The sequence below is a fragment of the Lissotriton vulgaris genome, chromosome 12, assembly GCF_964263255.1.
Source record: "Lissotriton vulgaris chromosome 12, aLisVul1.2, whole genome shotgun sequence".
In the NCBI taxonomy this organism is placed as follows: domain Eukaryota; kingdom Metazoa; phylum Chordata; class Amphibia; order Caudata; family Salamandridae; genus Lissotriton; species Lissotriton vulgaris.
The window spans coordinates 359,052,123-359,078,840 of record NC_141700.1 but is presented as its reverse complement, the minus strand read 5'-3'; the positions used below and the strand labels follow the sequence as shown (position 1 = coordinate 359,078,840).

The following is a 26,718-nucleotide window of genomic DNA, read 5'->3' as shown; positions in this document are numbered from 1 at the left end:
TCCTGAGCCTCTCTTCCCTTTTAATAATGCCCTAGTGGACCCCATTTTGGTGATTAGGCCCATGCCCTTCCGTACATCTGTGGTTAGATGTCAAATTCCTAGATGTCACAGACTGACTCCTGGATACCCTGATTTCTTGACTTGACGCAATTCTCTGGAAAGACCATTGGTGTAGGCTTTTTCAGGTACATAAACTTATAATGTCTGCCCTTCACTCCTTGGACTTGGAGTTAAACAAATTAATGGCAGGAACAAAAAAATATTTTCCTCAGGCAGTTTGGCGTTGCACCCAATGAATGTCTCCTGCTTCTACTGTCTCCCTCTTTGGGAGATTGTGCAAGAGATTCGTCCTGCTGTCCTGGAGGACCTACTCATTTTATTCATCACAAACTTTACAAGATGGCTGAGATGCGGCCATGGAAATCTTGTGCTGTGCTCTGGACATAACTGAGTCAGTCGTTCGTGCATCGGAATCGATGCGCTACTCTGATGGACATGTCCATTGATACCAGTCAACTTTTCAGTGATGAGGCTGATTGTACTCTGGAGAAGTTCAAGCAAAGTCATCCTGTGGTTTCTTCACTGGGCCTTGCTTCCCTCATGCATTACTTTCGCCAATAGAGGTTCTAGGGCTACTCTAAAGGCTTCCCCTTCTCATCAGAAGCAGCAGTTGCAGCCCATTTCAGATCTTCTACAAATCTTTCAGAGCTTCAAGCGTACAGGTGGTGCAGAAGGCCAGGGGCAGAAGTCATTTTCTTATTTCTCCCTGGGTAATGCAGCAAAAATTCATGGCTTCGCCCTTGTGCGAGCACATATGCGCAGAGGGGTGCATATGCCAGTTTTTAAATCACTGGTGTTCGATTTACTTTGAATAGTCCTACAGTTTGTTCAGGTTGGGTATGCACTGTCCTAAAATGGCCCTCCTCACCACATCTCACCGGTTTACTAAGAGGTTTCTGCAGACCACTCCAAGATCCTGTCTAGGAAGGTGTTGACTTTGCTTGGCAAGGGTGCAATCGAGTTTGTTCCAAAACTGGTGCTAGAAGCAGTGTTTGGACTTGTCTGGTAGTATGACTATATTCTGGTTCCCAAGGAATTTGGGAGTCTGTGTTCAATCCTGGACCCTGTGGTCTTAAGGTGAAATTTAGGATGGTATCTTTTGCTCGGGTTCTGCTGATTTTAGATTGAAGGGATTGGAAGGTGTTCGTTGACTAGGCTTTGAGCATGTGCCACCATCACCAAGGTAGAGTGATAACCGAAACTCTAACTTGATTTTCATGTTATGTTATGTTATGTTAATAACTTTTATTCGGCGCACAGCTGCCCCAGCGAAGGGGCGTCCTGGCCATGTGTGGAGCTTGAGCAGGACCAAGTAAGAGATCTGCCATCTGATGTGGTGGAAGTTCTTTTGGCTGTGCGTCTCCCTTCTACCAAGATCATAAATTCTGGCTACTGGGCACACTTTGTTTCGTGGTGTTCACACAAACCAGTTTATCTCTACTACCAACGTTATTGGCTATACTACTTTTTGTTCTGTTAGCTTGGTAAGGTTTTGAATTGGACAGTTAAAGGCACAATTTTGGTCATGTTTAGTTTTCATCATTTGCCTGACCAACCCATGCAATTTAAATCACTAGCTGTTATAAAGTTCTTAAAGGGGTTGTCCCACGTTTCCAGTGACACCGTTATTGTCATCTTGACCTTCCTAATGTGTGTGTCATATAAGCCACTTTAAAGCTGTAATGTTCTGTTTCTTACACTGAAACCCATATTCCTTATTCCAGTCCCTTTTTCTCTCCATGCCAGCATGGTTCAGCCTCTAATGGTTCATCCTTCTTATATGGCTTTCTTCACTGAGAGGTTGGTTCTTAACACGTGTCTCTTTTGAAATTTGTGTCACTGTTCATGTGGGATAGTACATCACCCTTTTCACAATCTTCTCTCCTCCATATCCATCCCAAAAGTAGGAAAGATTACAATGATTGAATCTGCACCATGTAAGTAACTTTTATATTGATAGTGCTAAGGAGCAACAAGTTGATGATCAGTTGTTTAATGTGTTCACCATAGCGAAAAGGTGGTCCGGAAGGAAGCTTATTTGGCTGGATTGTCCTTTGTGTTAAGCTGGGTTATGGTCTGACCAAAAAGGAGCCTTCTGAAGGTCTTTGGGCTCATTCCACTAGAGCAAAGGCTGCAGCGTTTGCTCTAGCTCTGGGGGTTCTTGTTTTGGACATCTGTCAAGCTACTATGTGGTCTTCTGTTCATGCCTTCACTAAGCACTGCTGCATTGATTCTCAGATCCACAGGTAGGATCATCTTGTCCTTTCTGTCCTGCAAGACTTCCTGATTGAAGTCCACTTATACTAGATGGGGTACTTAGTACTTTGTTACTGATTCAATAGGTGAGGAATCTGTAGCTAGTGGTATCTATTAGAAGAATAAGGTTCTTTAGGTACCTTAGGTAAGTAAGAATAGGGTACTTTAGGTACCTTAGGTACGAATAGGGTAGTTTGGGCACTTTAGGTAATGTTTCTGGTGATACTCTTATCTACTTGCAGATTCCTCACCACTTTTCCACCTACCTGCCCTGCGGAGTGTACTTCAGTGGTTTAATAAGATGCCAATCTTGCACTCTGGCTGTTTCACCTCAGTTGTTGTCATGTTTGTCTCTGTGCTTGAGGGTATGGAAAAAGGAGAGCAGACGTGCACATACAGGGGTAGCTCCTTTATACTATTGTGTCATCATATCTGGAATGGGACAGAGCTGTGGCTGAGGTCGATGGCTCCACCTACAATTGCGCAGGAACTGTGGAAGCTCTTCTGTGGGAGATGGGTCCTCCATCTGAAACACCATTACTAAAAACAAGTAACATAATTTGTCTTTTACCATTGCTTCTTCTTGAAAGTAATAGTGAAATGAAAGGACATGCCAGAGGCTATCATTATGGATGTCTCATCCCTCCTCTTAGTTGTCAGTCATAGGGATCCAGGAGATATCCTTAGCATAGTTCAGTGGTGCAGAGCATTATAAATACTTTGTGCTGCCGGTAAGAGTTGTTTGCTTTGCTTGATGCCCCGTTTGAACACTGCTTGATGCCCCTTTGAGCCCTGACAGTTCCATCCAAAAGTACATTTAGGTATTATGGCAGTCAGTATCTCCCTAGCGCTCATGAATCTGTGCATTTTCTGTAGCAAATGCTGCATATGTTCATGGATGAGGCGCCAGCCAGAGCGTATGCAGAATCAATGTGTTGAAGCCCTGGGTTTGAAAACATATAGCCACTGATTATACTTACAGATATATTTCTTTTTGTGAGGGATTACTTAGTAGTGGAGACCGATGTCTCCTTCTAGGGTTTTTATTTTAAATTGAACCACCATTCTGCTCAAGTTTTCTCTTACCCTTGGAAGACAGTTAACATGCATCAATTCAAACTGTGCAGTTGGACTTTGAATGCAGTTATGAATACAGTTTCATTCATGCCTATACAAATTCATGTTTCGCCGCCTTTTCTAGTTGTAGTGGACTGCCTGAATAAAAAGCTGCTTCATAGAATGGAGATACTAAGCAGCAAAGATTTTTTGGAGCTGTTCAAAATAATTAAGAATCCATATAAATTGTATTATCAATAATAGTGTGGAACAGCTACCAAAAGGTACGTTGTTAAGTGTTCATCAAAGATTATGTTACCAATATTGGGCAACCATGTAGCAGTTGTGTGGCTCTGAGGAAGATAAACATTTAGGGAAACTTTTCAGGGGTATGTTGCTTTCATTTACAGTCAGTTTAACATAACAGATGTATTTGTAAAGTGCACATTTACCATTTGAGGCACCTTGAAACTGCAGAATAGGTGTTTCTTACCCAATTCAACAGTATTCCTTTTATCGTCCTCGAAAGGATGTCAGTCTGAGCGTGCCGGCTGGCCATGAGGTCAAACACAAGTTTCTTGGGTGGATGAATTAATCAGTTGAGCCCCCAGACCCACACCTGGGTTTCCGTGCACCTAGTGGCTCTCACGTTTTGTGCAGCAGAGTAACATAGGCCTTAAACAATAGTAACCACCTAGAACTGGTCCAACCTTGTCACAAATGGCTAGAATGAATATCTGATAGGATCTGTTACAAAAAAGCATTCATTGGGGCGGTGCTATCGGTGTTGTTTTCCTCATTAATAAATAACTTGTAGACACCAAATGAAGGACAGGTTCTGTTTAATCAACTCGGCCATCAACAGCAGTACAGCAACTGTCAACTTGAGAACCAGAGCATTGAGAGATTCCGCATAGAACCCCAGGCAAAGTTCTATGCTGAACCAGGCTTGATGTCACACATCTCCCTTCTTTACAACCAAAAGAAAGCTTAACTAAATAAGAAAAAAAAACATGTATTTAGAAAAATTACAAGCAATAGAAGACACATCAACAGGTGAAGTGAACAAAACCGAAAAGATAAATTCAGCAAACATAATCCTTCATATACACTGGTAATTTGTACACTCTCTGACTCCTCTCTCTGACCTTAGCAGAAAAAGAACTAGACTGAACCAGAGAGGAATCTGCATCAGTTATTGAGGAATCAAAATGGGCACAACCCCATGGACTAACAGCTGGTTTATTATTTGAATTAACCAAGACTACGCAGTTTTTGTTCCAAATCCTTCCATCTTCAGTCATCACCGCATTCTTGAAAATCTTGACAACTCTTCTTACCTTAGAAAACTTTGACCAGGGTTGACACCCAACAGGTGCCCTAATGTTTACACGGTCACCCACATTCACCTCACTGGTTTGAACACCTTTTTTATCATCAAAGTACATCTTCCTTGACAACTGCTTATCATACTCTCTCCGTCTCCAATCACCTATCTGATTGTCTTTCAAGCCCTGGTTAAGACTCATCCACCCTGGACATAGCTTAGAGTTTGGAGCCCTCCCCTTGAATAACTCAAAACGAGTTCTTCTAGTGGACATGTGAGGAGACAAACGATAAGCAGTAATTCTGTCTTGTAGAACAACTTTCCAGTTCAAATTGCTTTCTCCGGCCAAGTGTATGCTCTCTTTAAGAGTTTTGTTAATCCTTTCCGCAGCCCCATTAGTTTGTGGCTGGTGAACAGAACTACATCTATGACTAATGCCACAATCTTTCAAGTATGACTGGAATTCAGAGGAACAAAACTGAGGTCCATTATCAGAGAGAATACTATTAGGAAAGCTTTCTTTATTAAATACTTCCTCCAAGAACTTTATGACATTAGCTGATGAGATATCTCTGACAGAACTTACTTCAATCCATCTGGAATCAGATCCAAAACAACAATCAAATAAGGAGTATCACACACACCATGCAAAGGTCCAACAATGTCAATGGCTATCTCATCCCATGGATGTTTAGGTAACTTCCTGCAGACCATGGGCATCTTCTTAGTTTTAAGTACTTTGTCACTGAAACAACACTCCATGCAATCACGCACCATCCTCTCAATCTTCTTATCCATCTCTGGCCACCCGAATTGCAATTTCCAAAACTCTTTTGTCTTCAGTATGCCAAGGTGACCAGAGTGTGCATGACAAAGAAGCTTCTTTCGCACCCCCAACGGCGGAACAAGTTTGGTACCTCTAGCGAGTACACCATCCACAACCGACAATTCCTCACAAATCAAGGACCATGGCTTCTCAAGATGCTTGTTTTTACCCAACAAAATCAACTCTATAACTTTTGTAATTTCTTGATCATTCCCAATTTCAGTTTTCCACTCTGACTTATCGACAGCACCCAACATGACTTCACAAACATTAACCACTTCATCCACTAGACTCACATCGTCCATATCATTTATCTTGACATCAACCAACCTAGATAAACAATCAGAAGATTTGTTGATGATCCCTGCTATATAGTCCACATCAAAATCAAACTCCTGAAGTGAAATGAACCACTTCTTAATTCTTGAAGAAACTGAATCTAATCCTTTTTTCGAAAATACTTCTTTCAGGGGTTTATGGTCCGACAAAACCTTCACCTTGGTACAGCAAATAAAATTTCTGAACTTCCTTAGTGCCCCAAAAATTGCTAATGCTTCCTTCTCTATTACCGAATAGTTAAGTTCCGAGCCTCTCAAACACCTGGACGCACGTGCAATCAACCGTTCAACACCACGGTTCTTTTGAAGCAACACTGCTCCCAAAACCCTTTGCACTAGCATCAGTCAAAATATGAGACTCCTCGCCAGGAACAAAAGCTTGCAAAGAGGGTGCTTTTGTTAATTCCTTTTTAATAGCAACAAACTCACTGGCACACTCAGTGCTCCAATCAAAAACCATAGTCTTCCCAGTAAGCCTCCTAAGACATTGCGTCTTGTCTGCATACCTTGGTATGAACTTACAGTAAAATTCTACCATGCCTAGGAAAGACAGCAACTCCTCCATGTTGGTAGGCTCACTAATCTTCACAAGGGATTCAACCAGTTCTTTCTTAGGAAAAACACCCTGCCCAGAAATGCAATGTCCTAAATAGTTTACTTCCTCCACAGCAAACTTGCATTCTTCTATTTTGAGTGTCGAACCAGCCTTTCTCAAACGTTCAAAAACTGCACATACTCTAGAGTAATGCTTTGCCTTTGTTGTTCCAAAAATCAATAAATCATCTTGATAACACATCACCCCTGAAAGACCATTAAGTATATTAGACATAGTCCGTTGAAAAACGGACGCAGCGGAGACGAGACCAAATGGCATCCTACGAAATTAAAAAGTTCCCGTAGCTGTTACAAAGGTTGTTAAATCCTGTGAAGGTTTGTCTAACTCCACTTGATGATATGCTGACGCAAGATCTAGGGTGGTGAAGTATTTATCACCCAACAAAGTGCCAACCAGCTCGTCAAAGTTGGGCAAGGGAAACCTATCCACAACTACCTCTTCGTTGAGCAAGCGTAAATCCATGCAGAAGCGTAACTCACCCCTGTCTTTCTTAGCAATAACTATGGGAGCCAACCACTCTGTTGCGTTGACAGGTTCAATGACTCCCACATCAACCAAACGCGCAATCTCTTTCTGAACACCTGCTTGTTCATTCAAAGGAACTCTCCTAACCTTTGCCACTACAGGTACTGCACCTTCTCTCAATTGTATGTGATGTTTGTAACTTTTCAGACACCCTAGTTTCTCTTCAAAGACATCCGTAAATCGTTCAGCTAAAATAGCAACAGAATCATCCACCACCTGAACTTGCATTGGGATTAAGAAAAAACCCAAGCAAACGTTGATGAGGCCACCCTAAAAGTGTGTCTCCCTTCTTTGCCACATATATTTTACCATCAGTCATACAACCATACATTTCGATACAAGCTCAGTAACCTAGCATTTTTATGGGTAAACCGCCATAACCAGCAGGAGAGACATAATTTTTGATGAGTGACTTTGTCTCTAAAATGTGTTTCAAAAGTTTCCTTGCTTATCATGGTGAGATGTTAGCAAGAATCAAACTTAAACTCAAGCTCAATACCTTCAATAGAGACGACATGAGAGGGATGTTTTGCATTATGCTCATCAACTTGATACATTATTTCTTTTACCTGTGGTTGATCCTTAACTTGAGAATATTCCCTCCTTTTCACCTTGCTATTACAACATTTGGCTACGTAACCCTTCCTACCACAGGAACTGCAATTGCCACGCAGTGCAGGACAGAATGAAACATTGGCTCAATGACCTATTCTATCACATCTGTAACAAATGGATTTGTTGTCCAGTGAAGAGTTACCTTCTGCAACTCGAAAAGATTTGTCTCTGTCACTGTCAACAGATGTTTTACTTTTAACAAGACATACACTTTCTTCAACAATTGTGCTCAAAGCATTAGATTTGTTTTTTACAGTACTCAACTCTTCAACACATTTCATCATCTGTTCTACACGTTTTGCAATTGCCAGAACATCATCCAAGGGAGGCTCGTCTTTTAGCCACAATTCCTCTCTAATTTTGTCATGAGCACATTTCAAAACAAGCTGGTCCCTTATCCTTTCCTCCACAGCACCACCAAATTTGCGTGTAGAAGAAAGCTTTCCTAAAGCTGAGACAAACTCCTCAACGGACTCCTCTTTCTTTTGCTCACGCAACCCAAAATGATATCTCTCCATTATTGTGCTTAGTCGAGGGAGATAGTGCTGATCCAACTGTAGGATACAAATTTCATACTCCTTTAATGTTCTCTGGTCAGCAGTACTGAGTTCTGGCAAATGCTCAAGAACCTCTTGTCCTTCTCCCCCTAGACAGTGTAACAGTAAAGAATGCTTTCGTTCTGCACTTAAGTTTGTCCCACAAACTCTTGCATAGTTCACAAAGATCTTATTCCACTTTTGCAACTTTATGGTTGGTTCTTCTGGACTTGTCAAAAAGAATGGTGGCTGGGTTAGGTATTGCATCAGGAAGCAGTATCAAAACAAGGAAAAGTAAATGTAGTTTTCAACCTGCAGCAAACTACCATAAATATAAAACTCCTTATATTATAAACCAAAATTGACACCCACGTTACCCCGTTGTGGATTCCTGTGGCTCTTAATATTTTTTTAATCAAACCAACCCCATAACACACTTTAAAATGTGAAACAGAAAACTGTGAGTTTCAACTGTGCTAAAAATATCATACACCCAAAATACAAGAAAATAAACTTTCATGGCACATAATCCATCAAAACCTGCTCCGGCTCTCACAGTTTTTTCTTTTCCAATGTTCTCAAGCACCATGAAGCAAGAAGCATACTTAAAACATTTTATGATCCGAGGCTTACTACTCGTGAATGTCTTCAAAGGTGTGCCAGTCACTTCTGTATTTTCAAATGGCACAAGAAATGTGAAGCTTGTCACCAACAATGACATTATTAAAAATGAGAAAGTGCTGGTAAAATGATGTAAAAGCACACAAAGACTAAATGTGTGCTCTTCACCGAAGCTCTTACAAAAAGGGATGGTGATGGACGGAGCATCTGAACCAATCATGCACTCACACCGTCAACAGATCTGGGTTTAATCCATCACCGTTCTTTAGCCCACTCTGCCACCCTAGTTCAGACATGGCCATATGCAAATCAATCTGACCCCGTGCCTCGTGGGAACAGTCCAGCCCGAACTGCCAAGCCATGCCTTCCCTGGACCGGAAACAAGCTTCCTAGGACTGGTTTCTGGCATTACAGCCATCTTCAGCCAGGCTTGCTTGAATCCAGTGGCAATGTGAGCAAGGGACTCACGTCTGAGCATACCCTGCCAGCTTATTGCGAACAAAGCGGTACAAAAAGGGGTGGTGATGGACGGAGCATCTGAACCGATCAAACTGAACTGGGGTGGCAGAGTGGGCTAAAGAACGGTGATGGATTAAACCCAGATCTGTTGACTGGGTGTGAGTGTTTGATTGGTTCAGATGCTCCATCCATCTCCACCCCCTTTTGTACTCACCGAAGCTCAGCTTGACCTTAATAATACCGATAGAAACCAATATCTGCCAGTCACTGTTAATTACGATTTTAATAAAACATTGCACCGGTAAACGATGCACAAACTCCGTAGCACTGAACAGCTTAAGATCACAATATGAATGTTCTCAAATGTGATCCTTCCCAAAGTAACAAAATGTCCTCCGTGCATGATGGCGCTCATCAGAATGCTGCAAATGAGCTTCCTTTCTTTTCTTCCCAACCATACAAGATGACAGCTGTGTGTGACGACGGATGTGGACACCCTGAGTTTTCTTCTGCAATATGAAGGCGAATGCGTTCCAGCAGTTTTGTAGGCCTGTAATTTACAAAACCGGTGGAACGCAAGTGCGTTGCACCTCACAACCCTCCTGCGGCCCTCCTCACCAGTCTTGCCTGGAAACAGACATGTCATGAATTCCGCTCACTGCCGCTGGAGAAGTGCCAACACCTTTGCATCTGCAGTACTTTCAGCCGCTGGAGGAGGAACAAACCACAATTCTTCTTTTAAGATGAGGGAGATAACAGGCTACGTCGCAGGATGTTGAGGTGAGCACCACGCTCGTCGCCAAATTAATGTGGTGTTTTCCACATTAATAAATAACTTGTTGACACCAAATGAAGGACCGGTTCTGTTTAATCACCTCAGCCATCAACAGCTGCACAGCAACTGTCAACTTGAGAACCATAACCTTGAGAGATTCCACATAGAACCCCAGGCAAAGTACTACGCTGAACCAGGCATGATGTCACACTATCTACCCCATCGATCCCTCAAATGTTACAAACTTGCTTCATGATCAGACATGTAAAATATTACCAGATTTAACTTTTACTGTTTCCCTTGCCTTCAGTTACAGAGTTGCATGGATGCATGAATTCACCCTGTCAGCAGCTTGAATAAAATCAGCTGCAAAAATTGCTTTAGATAGTCTTGCTGATCAGGTCTCTTTGAAGAATAAATTGACTCATGGTGGATAATGTACACTATAACCAAACGCTTTTGTGAAAACAGAATATAAAGTTTTCAGGCTATATCTTTTGTTTGTTTGCATGCAGCACACACCTGCTATCTAGGATTGGTCTTGGACAAGTGAAATTTGTTTTTCCAAAAATGTTTGTATCAGCTTTGGACATGACTTAAATGACTCCTCCCTTTATCACCCTGAAACACACAATGCATGGGGACACAGACTGCATCTTATTTTTCCACCTTTGGGTCCGAACGTGTTAATGTAAGTTCTGGAAAATCCCAAAAAGAATTTCCATGTTAGACACTGAAGCTGCAAGAGAAATGCCCGAGGCCCCTGCCCAGTGACACCATAGATATCACAATTGTTTCCATCTGAAGAAGGAACTTTTTAGTAACTATCAAATAGACTTCCAGCCTCCGTCTTCCTTGCCTGTCCATCCTACTTCCTGGGTAAAGGGCTTTTTTGTATGCCATTAGAACATTGACCGCATATCTGTATAGAATGCAGACTTATAAAGAGCAAGAATCCGTGGCATATTCAAGCTTGCCAAGAATAACATTAACCGGCCCTCTCTAGACAAAATCTGTATCTCCGTATTGAATGCAAGTACAAAGCTATTTCTCACAAAACAGTTTAAAATAGTGGAGAACCTGACTTTGGTTATCAGTGCTGCATGTAAGTGATCTATGAATAATGCGGCTGCTGATTGATACCCTCCGGTTAAGGAAGGAAACCTCATAAACGCAGAAGGAAATGTGTGGCAACGGAGGAGGCCATGAGTTGCCATATAGCATATAGAAAAGATCAATTATAGTGGGAGGACTTAGACATATACACCAGGGAAAAGCTATTTTGAAAGCAACCATTTACACTCCATTAAGTGCAACAGACATGACCGGCTATCTGCTCACTGCCAGCTTTCTGTTACATTGTCATGCTTCGCTTTCTCCACCGGTTCAAATGCACTTGCTCCTTTTGCCACTGAATCCTTGTGTAGATAGTAGGTGAATGTGATTTTGGAGACACTTAAGGACACTGAGACTTGTAAGTCAATGGGGCACTGCAGCAGCATCCCCCCTTAATCTTGCAGGCCACAGAGGAGATGTCCTGCCTCAGATCAAATATTTCCTCTCTAGCGCCACCAGGCATTTACACAGCCAGGCTTCAGTACTCTCAATACTAATGAGACAATTTGCCACACTCTCACATTCTCTCAGGATGAAGCATGGTCTGCTGCCTAGCTGCTCTTTAACCACCCTGATCAGAAGACACCTAGTGAGTGTTGGATACAAAGAGAGACAGATGCAGAATTTAGTTCAACCAGCAAACATGTTATCACCCACTATTCAAAATCCTTTTAAGGCTCCATGAGTTACCACTCCTCTAGAGTTGCTGCATTGTAGTAAAAGGACTCAGTCATGTGTGAAAATGGATGTGACATACTCACTGTGCTTCTTCAGCCCGAAGAAGGATGTATCGCTTAGGCCAATGTCTGATACCTGAGGACTTTTCAGTATGACCATTGGCCAGCAGGTTATTATATTCCTACAGGAAGGAAACTCTATGGTAAGCTGACCTTCAGGATGCATACATACTCCTTTGCGTACCACACAAGTGCAATGCCAGAGCTTTCAAATAAATGGAAATGTTTCATTTGGAATAAAGTCTGCATCAATGTTCTTTACAAAATATTAGCTGCTAGCTGTATCCCGCTTGCACTGCAAGGCCTTCCATGTATATCCATATTTGGATGACTGACTGGACAAGGGGAAGACGTTTCTTGAATGTCCGTACCAAACCAGGAGAAAGAATTAATTGTTGCACAAACCAGGGTTTACTATAAATCTTTCAAATCTTGTGCCCAAAAATAATTTCTTAGGGCCAACATCGATTCACATGTGATGTAGGCATATCCTACACAAACTGGTGCAGTTATTTCTGAACATGATTCCTCTTTATCAGATTTCACGATGAGTTACTTTTATTTGGAGAATAATGGTTAGAGACAGAAAGGTCATGCACATATCGGGCCTGGTAACCTTGTGCTTTACACTGGTATCAACACCACACTCCCATTTAAAACTTCACCAGGCATGACTATCCTGGCAGTGGGAAGATGTGTCCAGATCCCGGGAATATATGATGTTGGATATGGCCAATGTTCAGAATAAGTTAGTAGTGAATCTCTCAGAACCTCTATAGGGCTGTACCTTTGCAGAACCTCTGCCAATGGCTGTTATTACAGACTTACCGTAGGTGGGTTGCGGTGAGCACCACTATGGTCTCTCAGTAAAGGCCAGGTAGACCTCAGAAGAGGTGTCTTGCATATCAGTTTGTTTCTTTGAAAACCGCAATCTCTGCTCTAGCAGCTTTTCAAATTCAAATCACACGTGGACCTTTTCTGAGTCAAACAGCCAATATGACAGCTATGTATTCCTTACAAAAGGAAAGCGTAAAATCCTCTTCAGTTTGCATCGCTGGTGAAAGAGATATGGCAGTAGGCTCTTCGGAAACATGTGCATCTTCTGTCCCAAATGCGTGCCAGGCAAGGGTGATCTGCAGACATTCCAAATAACATCGGCAATGAACACACATGGAAGATTTATTCAGTCACAAGGAGTGTTGGAAGGGAGCACCAGACACAAATATGTTTGCTGCAATAGAGTATGCAGCATTTCACCTCATTGTATCTTTAACCCCAGTGTAGAGGGACTACTCTGTGTACAAAATGATCCTTAGTACATACACATTCTTTCCCTCATTGCCAAGCTTTTCTTATGTAGTCCTCCTTAATTCAAGGGGCTTGAAAGGCCATAGCTCATTGAAAGGTTGGTAAATAGGTGCAATAAACTATCTATGCTCCACAGCCCACTCAGCCGGCAATGATTTGTAATATCCTTCTTTCGCTACACTCTCACCACCAGTTTATTACCTACAGGAATTGTTAATAGTCTGTGCGCCACTTGTAACTTCACAATCAATGCATTCTATAAACCGAAATTGTTACTTACCTTTAACCATTGTTGTCAGATAGTTCTGTTGTTGGTTCATGTGTCCCTCAATTGTAGCACAAGAAGAGGCTTACACTTAAACATTGTATTCATTTCTTAGGAATGCAGACCAACGGTTTGCCAAGATAAAAACTGATCTGATGTGCAATGTATGTTCTAATGCATTGTAGTCTTAAGGGGGTGTAGAGATCATTCATTCAAGTGATGCCCAAAGTCAAAACCATGTTTTTGATTGTAGCAACTTATATGTGGCCAGATCTAATACTAACTAGATTGTTGAAGGGTTCACATCATGTGCAGCTGCTGCACAACCAGCTGCAAACTGTTTGTTACACCTAAGAAAAAGTTTCTTTATAGGATGATAAGTAGCCAAAATCCTGAATATAAATGCAGATTTTTTTAAAATTGTATGTACCAGTGTCCTTTTGATCACTAAGTCACATTACTGATTACTGCTGGAATATTGGTCAAAATGACTTACTAGCATGCCACACGAGCATGTGAATGGATCACAGGGTTTCCAATTAATTTTCTGCATAACCGAGGGGAACAGGCCTGAAATTAAACAGGCTACAGTATCCATTCTCTATTTTTGCTGTATTTGGCTAATGAAGACGCTGGTCCCATGTTCTCACAATTGAATGTTTTTTTTTTGTTGCATAGGTCTATCAAGACAATGTGTACCCTGAGGATTGTCATTTTCATTCCTTCAAAAAAGTTCTGTATGAGATGGGACCAGACTACTTTAACAATGTGGAATTGGCATCCTTCCACTCTACCTCAAAAGGCTACATGGGCGAGTAGGTCTTCCAAACCTTTATTTGCTTTTTCTCCATGAAGATAATATTGATTGCATGTAGTTCGGTATAAGCATTGCTTCCAAACCACAATAATTAAAAGCACTAACTTAAATTGGTCGCACATGAATCTGGAAAGCCAATCTCAAGATTACTGCTATCTTGAGTACTACAGCACATCTACTAACTGTTTATAATCTTGAACAATGACAGTATATATTTTCTACACTTATTCATGGGTCACATATCGGTCATTGTAATGTCTGCTCTAAAAAAATAAATATTTGGTGTGCTACTTGTTCATTTTGTATAAAAATCATATATTTTGGAAGGGAAGATTTAAACAGTGACTTTTCAATTGGAAGTTTAACATCTGTTTTGTATATGTTTTATGTGAATGTTTTGCCGCAGTTGCAAATAGCTTCCAATACCTGTAGATTGAGCTTTTAGATACTGTGTGTACTGCCAGAATTTAGGCATGTATCCTGTGTTCTTGAATATCTGGGTAGCCAGTTGCACCTGTAGCTTCTGCTACAGTGAATTAGTAATGGAAATGTGTCCAATGTTGATTTTTGTGAAATCTTTTTTTAAATTCACAAGATTGATATAATATCTCCCAGATTTAGATGACTGTCATTACATATCTTTGATGTTGATGACCTGTTGAAGATGATTTTTTTCAATGTAATTCTAAGAGCAGATTCCTGGTTCACCAGTGCTGGCTTAACGAGTGATTATTGATATCATTCTTTCTGAATATAACTCTATTTGCCACAACCAGTTATGTAGTAGTAGCAGTGGCCACTACAGTAAGCTGTGAATTGATATTGCTTACAGTCCCACTTTTTCACCTACAATACTCCTATACTGTCTGCTGAAGCCCCCTCCCTTGTCACTGAATTGATTCTGGTGCATCTGCCACTTATGATCCCAGTAAGTTAGCCTGAAATCCACTTTAATTAGGACAAAAACAAATAATTCATCCTGAAAGTCTCACAAATACCATACTGCGTAACTTGGTCAGAATGTACTAATTTTATTTTTTTATAGAGAATAATTTTATTACTGTGTACTATTCTTTTTAGTACTAGTTTTTTTGTCAGCCGGGTTAGAATCTCTCCTTACGATCAATAATACGTTTTGTACCTTTCTATGCACCCTCTCCCATTCACCCGTCACTCTCTGGCAGTCCTATCCGACAATTACCTAAACAATCAGGAATACAGGAAAAAGACTCTGTTACCTAAGTGCTGATGAATCATTGATTCCAAGCAAGTCACCCAAATACTTATGTACCTCAGGGTCCATCGCTCATCCAACAATGCTCGGAGGAAGGGGCGCGGCTCACTGAAATTTTGTATTTGAATTTGCAGAATCTGGGATCTGTCTCTGGAAAAGCCAGACAGAGGCCCCAGTTAACTCTCTTTATTATGTGCTACCATTGGGCAACTGTCCATATGAAAGCCTTAGACAAACTGACAAATGCAGGGGTGGATTCTTTATGTCTCAGGTGCTAGAGCAGGAAATGGCAAACACTTCTATTGCTTGTACTTTGGGTCTTTTTTTAAACGTCATTGACACCAGTATCTTGTCCTCATCCTTTGTGTCTCTAAGCGTGAACATCAATGCTGACTCCTCTCTCGCCTAAGCCTAAACTGATACTATGAGCAAGCTAATATGTGAATACTTGCCTACATAAAAGGTTTTCTCCTCTGTCCAGCAAAACACTTCCGTTGTGTAGCTTGCTTCACTGTCAACCTTTTCAGGTAGGCCCAAGAATCCTGGTTGGTTTTGTCAGCTGTATTTTTAAGCCTCTCGGTCCCTTTCACAGTGTCTGGCTTCCGTTTCTTTTTTAATATTTATTAGCTTGTGTGCTCCTCGGCGTGTTGCTGAACGATTCTGTCTACTCTGCATTCAAGGTTGATTGTTTAACCCTCCAGTTAAGTGACAGTATCTCCTAACTTGTCACTTTTTCCCTCAAAGTATTAAATATATTTTCCCTTCGTCTCTGCTGCAGTGCCTGGGTCTCTATCCCGGGTGGGTACACAGTCTGGTGAAGCATTTGTTCAGGTTCTACCTCAGTGTAGTACTACAAAGGTTCCTTTCCCTTCAGTTTGCACAAGGGATTGTCACTTTTCTGATGCAGATTTCTTGCTATCTTTCAGCTGTCCATCTTTGTGACTCAATTTCCTGGATGTAATCCACGTTAGGCTCTAAAATGAGAGCCCTATATGGTGGTCTCTCTCAAGTTTCTTGAGGATTAATTCCCTTCAAAATATGGTTGCCATTGTTATCAGCTACCAATTTCCTGGCAACACCCCAGCATGATACTGTCCTTGTGATTCAAGGATGTTAATCATCTGTGACCACCAATCTCCATGCACTTAGTCTCTCAACTCGTCAGTCCTGTCTCTTATCTGCACCTCTCATTTAATTAGTGTTCTGTTCACTACAGCTTCTATCAGTCAACACTGAGCTCATTAAAAGTCGGTTAACACAAATTCAGTTCCTTGTAGCCTCTGTTATTTCCAAACCCTGCTGCCTGATCCCTGCACGACATGTATGGCTTCTTGTGCCATAGCAAAGAGGATCTTCCTTATTACGCAGGCTTGCTCACATGTCGAGTTTTATTCACCACAGTTGGGGATACCCCAATGGCCCTAACTGTTCCCGTACAAGCCCATCCTCAAGCAGCAGAAAATGTACCCAGATCTTTGTACCTCTTTCTGTGTTTCTCCCATCATTAGAGCCCTTCTTTTTATTCCAAAGTCCATTGGTAGGGGAATCCTCTCCATCACTCATCCTTCAGAATGTTTCTCAGCACAGGCACTCTGCTGAATACATCTAAACACAGATTTATCACCTTAGAATATCCCCCAGGTGCGCACTGCTAGGTGGCACTCTGTTTTGACTCCATGCTGCCCCAGAAGTGACATATGCGGCGCAACATATAAGTGCCAAACCTGCACGCTGACATCCGCTACTTTCTTTCAAAACCTCCCGACACGTATCCAGAGCACCTCTCCCAACTTTGTCTTCTGATGATTCCTAAAGCTTTTTTCCCAGTGTGCTAGAGAGCTTTTCCGTGACTGCAGACAGCAGGTCTTTGTCACAGACCCTCATAAAATGTGTCTGTGGGGCCTGTGTTCCAGACAGGACTGTGGTTCATTTGACAAGTGCGCCTGAACATGATTAGGGACTAGGAGTCGAAATTGTATATTGCTGAACACAAGAAGTTGCAACCTTCTTGCACACCCCGCTCCAAGTCGTGGTCTTTCTCAAGTGGCACCTCCCGTGAGTGCTTCAAGTCCTCCCATAAGTCCATCTAAGGTTAAACACAAGAAAGTGAAGCAGGACTCTACCCCATCCTGCCCTTATGACTTTAAAGAGAAGGTGTAAGGGTGTAAAGAAGCACACTCCATTAATGTCTCTGGCCATCGAACTGAACGATGTTCCTACCTGCCTGTTAGCCAGAAGGTAGGCTGACGTCATAGACCAATGCCTGGTGATCCGGACTGTCTCACCAAGCAACCTACTCCACAGAGTCTTATTGTACAAACCTCGACCAGTAAAGTGAACCCTAACTTCTTTCCATCAACCCTCTAAATAGGAAATCCAAAAGGACTGATGCTATTAATAAACATAAGTTTTCCTCTGATAGCTAGGTACTGCACTCTGAAAATGTGGTGTGGTGTTGGGCTGCTACGTGCATGCCCTTCAGGCATGGCCAGCACATTTTGCGAGTAGTCCCAGCAAACTTGTGGGCCTCTTTGGCTCAGAAGAAACAGGATGATCTCTGCATTTTGACTTTGTTCAGTATATTTGTCATCTTTAAAGCATTTCCTCCTTTTATCACATTTGGAGGGGTGAGTTTGTGCTTTCACTCTATGTGGCTCTCCTCTGGCATGAAGATATGAGCTCCCAAATTATGTGGTCTATTTATCACCATTCCATTAAAATAGAAAGCTGTGTTTTGCCAGAAAATGACAAAAAAAGTCCTGAAACCGGACTCAAAGGCAAGCTGGAGTATCTTGGGAGAAGAAGACATCTAAAAGGATGGCCAGGGAAGGTGTCTCTTCCACTGAGAACATGTTTGCAGTGCAACCCATTCCATTCTCAGAATTCCTGCCACCCTTCAGATTCCCAGTTAACGCTGAAACGAGGTACTGTGGTTACATGTTCTCCGTGAATGAACACAACAGCCTCTTGGTCGATGTTGAAACACAATCCACCAGTGAAGCACTGCATGATATTGATTTGTTTAACCATGCACCACTCGATGTTGAGATCAGTGTCTTTATCATCCTCACTAACTCCAATGAAGTGCTTATGACTATAGTCACCTCCTTGTCAAGTGCATCCAGCGTCTCCACTTATGACCATTTCAGCGGCAGAGCCTGTTTAAGTGCAGATGCAATCCCTAATTATGTCTCCGCTGCCTCATCCTAATCTAGGCATGATCAAAAGACAATTTCTATATCACCAGTCGAGTGAATGAAGGTTCCTCCATTTGAGCCTCGTCAGCCCATTGGTACTCTTTGCCACACAATGCAGAGGGCAGGTAAAATAAATCTTATACTGGAAGCTCCTCAGACCTCCAGTAGTCATTCTGGAAACCTCAGAGCCAGGTTCAACACCATGACACCTATTGTCTTTTAAATCCAGGTTTTCTAGAATTAGTCGACCTGCTTTTAGAGAATTAGTCAACATGCTACCATCTGCCACTACTAAGGTTGCCATCCAAAGGCTTCCTACGTAATGCAGACCTCTGGAATCAAATCTGGCTCATCTCAAGCTTGACCCCATATCGCTTTCTGTAATATAGTTTGCAGTGTGGAAGAGACTGACATCCGCTCTGGCAACTCCTGTTTCTCTAAACAGAGAGAGCTCAGCAATCAATGCATGGACAGAGAGGTGTGCGGAACTTCCGTAAAAGCTTTCAGACAAGTCAGGGTCACAGCTCCTTTAGTGAAGTGTGATAAAGCCTTGTCAGAAAGCAGCAGGTATTTTGCAGTACAACTCCCTATACATCGCAGACAATATTCTCATTTGATTTTGCAAGATGGCTTACTAGTTTCATACAAATTGATCAAAGCATCTATATATGCAGTGGCCTAACCAACTGAATTTTGCTATGGCCTCGCGTTGATTGGGTCTTCCTCATTGTGACTTAAATCGCTGAAATTTGATATACAATTAAAGATGATGAATTTTCCTTTTTTTAAGGGTGAAGGTGGGGTCATTGGTACCCATACAGACAGATGCAAAAGATGAAGACCGAGGATGTGACTCTCAAAGCTATGGGTTTTGAGGAAAAAAGGAAAATTTAAAATTTTAATATTAACATTGAAACTGCTATTACCAATCCAGATAGAGGGTCCAAAACACTTGTTGGCCTCAAAAGACAACTGCACAGCAACAGTCCTACAAATTGAGATCTGAAGGGAGAGATTTTCAACAGCAGCATTCCTTGTAAAGAAGGCCCTCTTAGCCTGTAGGCAGTGACTCCCTTGCTTCCTCTCATTTGTATGCCACTGCAGTAGGAGTGATGTCTTCAGTCATGGTTGGGAGTGAAATACGATTACTGGTGACAGATAGGTGCTACATATAGTGTAGAAAGGTATTGCCATTCGGTTCATGACAACACTGCTGTCCATTCTACTGAAATCTGCACCCAATCATCAAAACTGCTGAAAAAGGAGACATTTGCCTATTTCTTCATCTCAAGAAAATTGTATTTATTCAGGATAATTTTGGTATGGAGAAAATGCCCAAAGATCATTCTTGACCTCTTGACAGGGCTCAAGAAAGGGTCCACATGCTTTCCCTTCATCCATGTTGCTTGCAGCTGAAGAAGGGAAACTAGATAACTGCTATGGAGTTAAAAGATGGATCTTCCACATTTCATTTGCGAATAAGCATATAAAATGTCCACGGTTCTTGGTAGGGTACAATGCAACCCTCTCTAACTTTCGCACTTTTTTCAGATGCATGGCAGCTTTTCTCCTTACTCGAAAAAAAGCCTATACCTCTTTGAAAGCAAACACAAGGAGATGATGGACGGAGCGCTGAAACTTTTCAGACACTCACCCCAGTCACAAATCTGGGTTGAATCCATCATCATTCTTTAGCTCACTTTGCCACCTCAGTTCGGACCCAGCTATATGCAAATCAGTCTTGACCCTGTGCCTCATATGAACAGTCCTGCCTGAACTGCCAAGCCAGGTCTTCCCTGAACCGGAAACAAGCATCCTGGGACCGGTTTCGGGTTAATAGCCCTCCTCAGCCAGGCTAGCTTACGTCCAGTGGCAAAGTGAGCAATGGACCCACGTCTGGGCATACCTTGCCAACTTAGGGCAAACACAAGGAGATGATGGACGGAGCGCTGAAACTTTTCAGACACTCACCCCCAGTCACAGATCTGGGTTGAATCCATCATCCTACTTTAGCTCACTTTACCACCTCTTTGACTGGCACACTTTCACTTATTTCCACCATCATAGTAAAAGCACTCGCATACTTTGAAGCCACCTCAAACACACATCTAGGAAATGTCTCCTTTGTGAACATATCTGTAACTTTTCAGACATGCCACCAAATGCTGTCAGCTTTTTCTCAACAGTTCGTCAAAATCACCTCTCTCAGTTCAGTGGCATCATGTGTCTTTATTGTTCCTAATACAAGGCTTCACATGAGGCACCTTCATCAGTGCCAGGAAGATTAGTGGTCTCATTGGAAAGGAGACAAGGATGCCAGGCTTTAGCTTGCTACTATTGTAACAGATACGTCCTTGATAGGATCGGGAGCTCACCTACAGAAACTGACAGTGCAGGGTCATTGGTCAGAGAAGGAAGGCCTCTAGCATATCAATTCTCTGCACGTGGGTGTAGTCCATCCAGCTCTCAAGGTGTTCTCACCATCTCAAGTGACGGGCGCAATTTTGATTCTGACAGTAAGGTACCATAATATCTCGGCATAAATATTGTCTGATTAAAATAGTGTCCTGGTAGAAACCTGGCTCTTTATTATATATATATCAGTTATCTGATACACTGTGTAAAGAGCCCAGGCTTTCCCTTACTCGTGGACAGGGCTTGCTATGCAATCACAAAGTGTTCTGTTAAGGGGTAGCGTGGTCGAGCAGCCTTAAGCTTAACACAGAGGAGTGTGAGACATTTGCAACTACGCACAATGCTCAATAAATGACAACACGACTCAAGAAGGAGATCCACACCAATTTATAAAAATAGCAATATATGTTTAGGCATCGGAGATTTTTTTTCCAGGTAAGTACGTTTTTATTATAAATTCTTTTCACTTTAAAAAGTGGACGCAGTGCAATTCTGAGTTCTGCAACGTTATCCCAAGGAAGGAAGAACAAGTTCTGCAAAACAGGTACATTACATCGACTTACCGGACCAATCTCCAGGAGTTAAGGTGAGTGATGGGCAAGGCCCAAGGCAGCACCAACAGTGCAACACCAGCGGCATGGGAGAGGGAGGCCGGGTAGGTGCAGGGTGGAAATCAGCATAGGGAGCCCAATGCGTTTCAGTAGAGCCTAACAGCCAGAGCGGTTGACCTTGAAGCTGGGGAACCGGGTTCAAGTATCTGCAGGGATTCTCAGCATCCTGTGATTTTAGGCAAAGCACTTAATCTCCCAGTGCCTAACAAAATTAATGTGTCTGTCTGTAACGCAACTAGTGCTAATGTAAAGCTCTCCTTTACCTTCGGTTCGAGTTTGCGTTATATTAAAAAAAAAAAAAAAAAAAAAAAAAAAGGGATCGGTCTCTGTAAAAAGAGGCTGCAGGCTCTGGCTAGGAAACCTGTCTGTTTGATCAAGTTTGTCAAATGAGCTCAGGCCGTGCGATGCCCGGGGAAGAGGATGGCACCTTTGGTCCTCTTCTTCAAGGCCCAGGGGCGATGGTGCCGAAGCGTCTCGTATTTCCTTAACGGAGCAGTCTCAGTAGAGGGGTCTGGAGTGCAGAGTCTGCAGGTGATGTCAGGGAGTTCAGGAGGGGTGAAACCAGATGGACTCGAGCTCTGAAGGGCTGGGGAACCTTGTTGGCACCGTTGGCCCACTTCTCCCCGGGCTGGAGGGGAAAGGTGCAGTGGTTGCTTCAGGTGTCAGGTTTTGGCGGTTCCGGAGGCCTCAGTGGCTTCTTTTATGGAGATTCTGCTGAACAGGTTTGCGGTTCACTGAATGTCTTGAGTATTTTTTGAAGAGAGGCAGTCTTCTCAAGTTTTCTGGATTCACAGCTGCAGGACGAGTCTACTTTGGCACAGTTTTTGACGCGGGCTGCAGACAGGCCGGCGGGGCTTGGGGCCAAGTCAGGGGCTCCCTTTAGTCTTCTCTGATTTTGTGGCTCTTTGGTGTCCTCTCTGTTCTTAGGTTGCTAGGATCTGCTTCTCTGGTGCTAGGGACCCCCCTAAATTCAGTTGGATGGGGGGGGGGGGTAGTGTAGAATCCAATGGGCTACTGACCACTACGCACACTATATGACCACTTCCTGTGGGAAGTGGCATAACCCTGACCCAGAAGTCTTAGGTATGCCATCACATAGATTGCTACCTCTGAAAATTCTTGTCCACCTCGCTATTAGCCCACCTCGGGGAGGGGGTGCAGGGTGGGGGCGGGGGGGCCTTCTAGCCTGGGAGTAGCACGCCTACCTGACTAGCTAATTTTCCTGCCTGCCCAGGTGCCAAGTGGGCTCTGGAAGGGGGTGGTGGCTTTGTCTTCGGTGAGGGAAGCCTGATTTGCATTCCAAAGGTGGTGGCTCCTTTAAAGCTCTCCAGCCCAAGGAGGCCAATCAGCAGATCATCCTGTGAGAGGGGGTGTTACACCCTCTTCCCGGACAGGCTTTTGTTCCTAACTTCCTGAGAGCAAGACGCTCTCACCCTAAAAAGTCAGAAACTTTTATCGGGTGGCAAGCTGGCAGAATCCGGTCAGCAAGCACACCAGAGGTTGGTAGGTTTTCAGGGGGCACCTCTAAGGTGCCCTCTGAGTGCATGTTTTGATAAATTCAATCCATCAGTGTGGGTTTTGCAAGACGAGATGTTGGGTACCAAGCTATCCCTATTTTCAGTGAAGCCACCATATATCCGGGGAACTTGTTTTCACCAGTGTCCAGTACAGAGCTTAAGATGGCTTCTCTGATCACTTGCACTGGCAGCAATAGAACTAACCAGCACAGGGGCTTATCTGCTCATGCAGATATGTCCTCAAATATAATGTTAAGCACCCTGCCTTAGGGCTGTCAGGCCTGCTATAGGGATGACTTACAAATATTTATATGCAGTGGCAGGGGACATGGCATAAAGGCATGTGTGACATGTTGTGTTTTCACTTGTGTCTGCACCAAGACCCGCCGCCTGCAATGGCAGTTGTGCATGTGCTTGGTGAGGGGTCCCTTAGGGTGGCACAATTTGTGTGCAGACCTGAGGAGCCCTCTTCAATACCTCAGGCCCTAGGTACCAGGGTATCATTTACTAGGGACTTACAGAGAGGTGCTAAAGGTGTGGCCAACTGGGGGAACAATTGCACATATTTAGGGAATGAACACCGGTACTGGAGACCTGGGTAGCAGGAACCCAGCACACTTCAGTTAAAGTTGCATCTAATACCAGCCAAAAATTGTGTGTGTGTCGGGGGGGGGGGGGGGGCAACTGCACCGTAAAACCCAATTTCCTACAGTCCAAAATATTGTTTCCAGAAAATATCCGACATATGGATTTTATATTAGAGAATCTACACCCACTGAATTGATTTGTGTAAGCTATATTTAGAGAACAATTTTTATGTCGGAAGATATTTAGCAGGCAATATTCTGAAATGCAGCTGATTCAGACATCATGACCACAGTGCCAACTAGGGAAGAGGCAGATTCAGAACTCTCTCACTGGAGGCTCAAGCGATCTGGAATTGGCTTGTGGTGAGGAAACTGTCACTCAAAGCATTACACTTCGAAGATTACTAAATCAAATCGCTACTGCTAAGTAGGTTCTACATGAAAATCGCAATAGGATGCTCATTGACCACATGGTGCTAGACATCTTTTCAAAATGGCGTTTCTGTGAATAGATATATCAGCCTCGCAAAATGCCCAAACTTTGCCTATAGACTAAAAGAAACCTTCTCGATGGACTATGCACTTTTATTAGATTGATTGGGGACATTTCTATATCACTTTTCCACCAGTTTTATTGAGACTGTCCTCCTGAAGCTGAAACATTCCATAGCAAAGATGATTCCCATTGCATCAGAAGTTTCCTTACCTTATTCATCTTTCCTTAATACCACATAGATGGCTTCCATGCAAACCAAACTTGTTTTCTAAGGCGCAAAGACAATAAAATCATTCTAATGTGACAGCCATTAGTTTAACAATAAGGCTCCAAAGTTCATAAAATATGGGTGTCTAAGCCTTGTATAAGCATATATGATAAGAAGCCAATATGCTGGCAGCAAGATTTTATGCTTTCAGTTGTAAAATATTTTACTTGTGTTACTAGGAAAAGAATTTCAATTCTATTTGATAGCAATACGTCTGTATATAGTCTTTACGTCACTTGGCACAGTCAAACCTGCAGTTGTCCTCGATCAGGGCTTATTTTTGTTTGCAATTACCGTGTCTTAGAACTGCTCCCTTCTTTTATTTTTAACTTTATATATTTTTTTAGGGCTCGGCTGAAGCCGTCCTAAGATGCCTGCCAACACTTCCTGGTTGAAGTGTTGGTAGCTAGACCGTTTTGAGCACGGGGACTGTCAGATCCTTGCCTCTGTGTATACAAATTTGGATTTCCCTTTCCCTTAATATTTCCAAAACTACTGAACATATTTACTCGAAATCCGAAAAGGTCACTTCTCTGGACCAATATCTACCTTTCTGCCAAATTTGATGTAATTCCATTCAGCAGTTCGGGCTGTAGCTGTGTCTGAAATCCAGATGCAGCATGTTGAAAATGCGTTTTGGGACTCCCCCCACCCCTTTTTTTTTTTTCTCAGCCCCCACATGACGGATCATCCCAAAACTCTCAAGACAGCTGCTGAAGTGAGCGGCAGACTAGTTTTGCAATATTCTTAAGACCTCATCAGACAGCGACAAAGTTAATGGCAAAACAAAAAACGCTTTTCCTATTGAAACTAGGTCCTAACTATAACTGCCTACTGGCGACTGCCAGTAGGTAATATATGCACATATATTGGCATGGATAGCACTGTGCAAATCCTATGCTTAAAGACTTTTCTGTAGAAATGGCAAAATACTTTATCCTTTTAGCTCGGATTGGATAGCACAGTGCTAATCCTATGCTTAAAACTTTGCTAGAAATACAGTCATTTAAGGTGAGCAGGTCAAGATTGTCGCTGATTTTGTAGGGTGCCCTATACAGGAGCTGCTCTCCACTTAAATTTGGGAACTACCCAGCGTTCTCTGCTTCTTTTTTGCATAAATAATGCATCACTCTAACCCTGAAAGGGATTCGTTTTGACTTGTATTGGGTGCTCCCTTATGTCTGGACAAATCTAGAGCTCTCTGAAGAGCTATAATGATAGTGAAATACGTGTCAGGTTGCTTTTATTAATTTCAGGTTGGCTTGGATGATATTTATACCAATACAAAGTTGTAATATTGTGCCTGAAGTGGTAAAAGGCTTTTGTCATTTTACAGCGCTGTGTGGCTGGCACTATGTAATCCTATGTTTAAAGACTAAGGATGTAGGAATGGCAAAAGACTTTGTCCCTTTCTAGCTCAGCGTGGATGGCACTGGTCTAATTCTAAAAACATTGCTAGAAAAACAGATAAATAGGGTGAGCAGATTCAGAGTGCTGCTGATGTTGTAGGCTGCTCTATAGAGGAGCTGCTCTCCACCTAAACTTGGGAACTACTCAGCGTTCTTCTTTTTTGCATAATGTTGGCAGCACTCCAACCTTTTTTTTACACACACACATATATTCCGCATTATTAATGAATCACACTCACAAATAGGTTGGTATGATTCAATTGATTTCAGAAAGGTTAAAATCTGACAAATAACTTACCTCTCGGCCTCGCCTGCCGTGGCATGGGATCGTAACATCCAGCCGGTGTGGGACAGGGTCCAGGTTGACGTTAAGACCTGGACGCGTATGCCCCTCAATATCTATGGCCGGTCGGCCATTTTCAAAATGGTGGCCCTGCCTCGGCTCCTCTACCAACTACAGAATCACCCGTATAAAATAGACCCGCAGTGGTTCCGTGGTGTCAACTCGGTGCTGGGCAGATTTCTGTGGGCCGGGGGTGCCTCTAGGGTGGCACTGCGTACCTGCTTTCTCTCTACCTACTGTGGCGGCTTGGCGGCCGCGGACCTGCTATCGTATTACCAGGCCTCCCACCTTCTAGTGCTCAACGAGTGGTGGTATGGGGATCGTAGCGATCCGGCCTATGCACTGGAACACTCCTTGATGGGCGGTGCCACACTCCACACTCTGCTGT

General features: G+C 42.8%; 1 protein-coding gene across 1 annotated transcript in view; it reads left to right on the top strand.

The window, feature by feature from the left end:
* GPT2 (glutamic--pyruvic transaminase 2) overlaps positions 1 to 26,718 on the top strand; it is a 191,142-nt gene that overhangs the window by 142,913 nt on the left and 21,511 nt on the right. Inside the window, exon 7 of the mRNA XM_086945128.1 lies at positions 14,115 to 14,251. Coding sequence (XP_086801254.1) covers positions 14,115 to 14,251 — 137 coding nt within the window. The remainder of the gene's footprint in view (positions 1 to 14,114; positions 14,252 to 26,718) is intronic.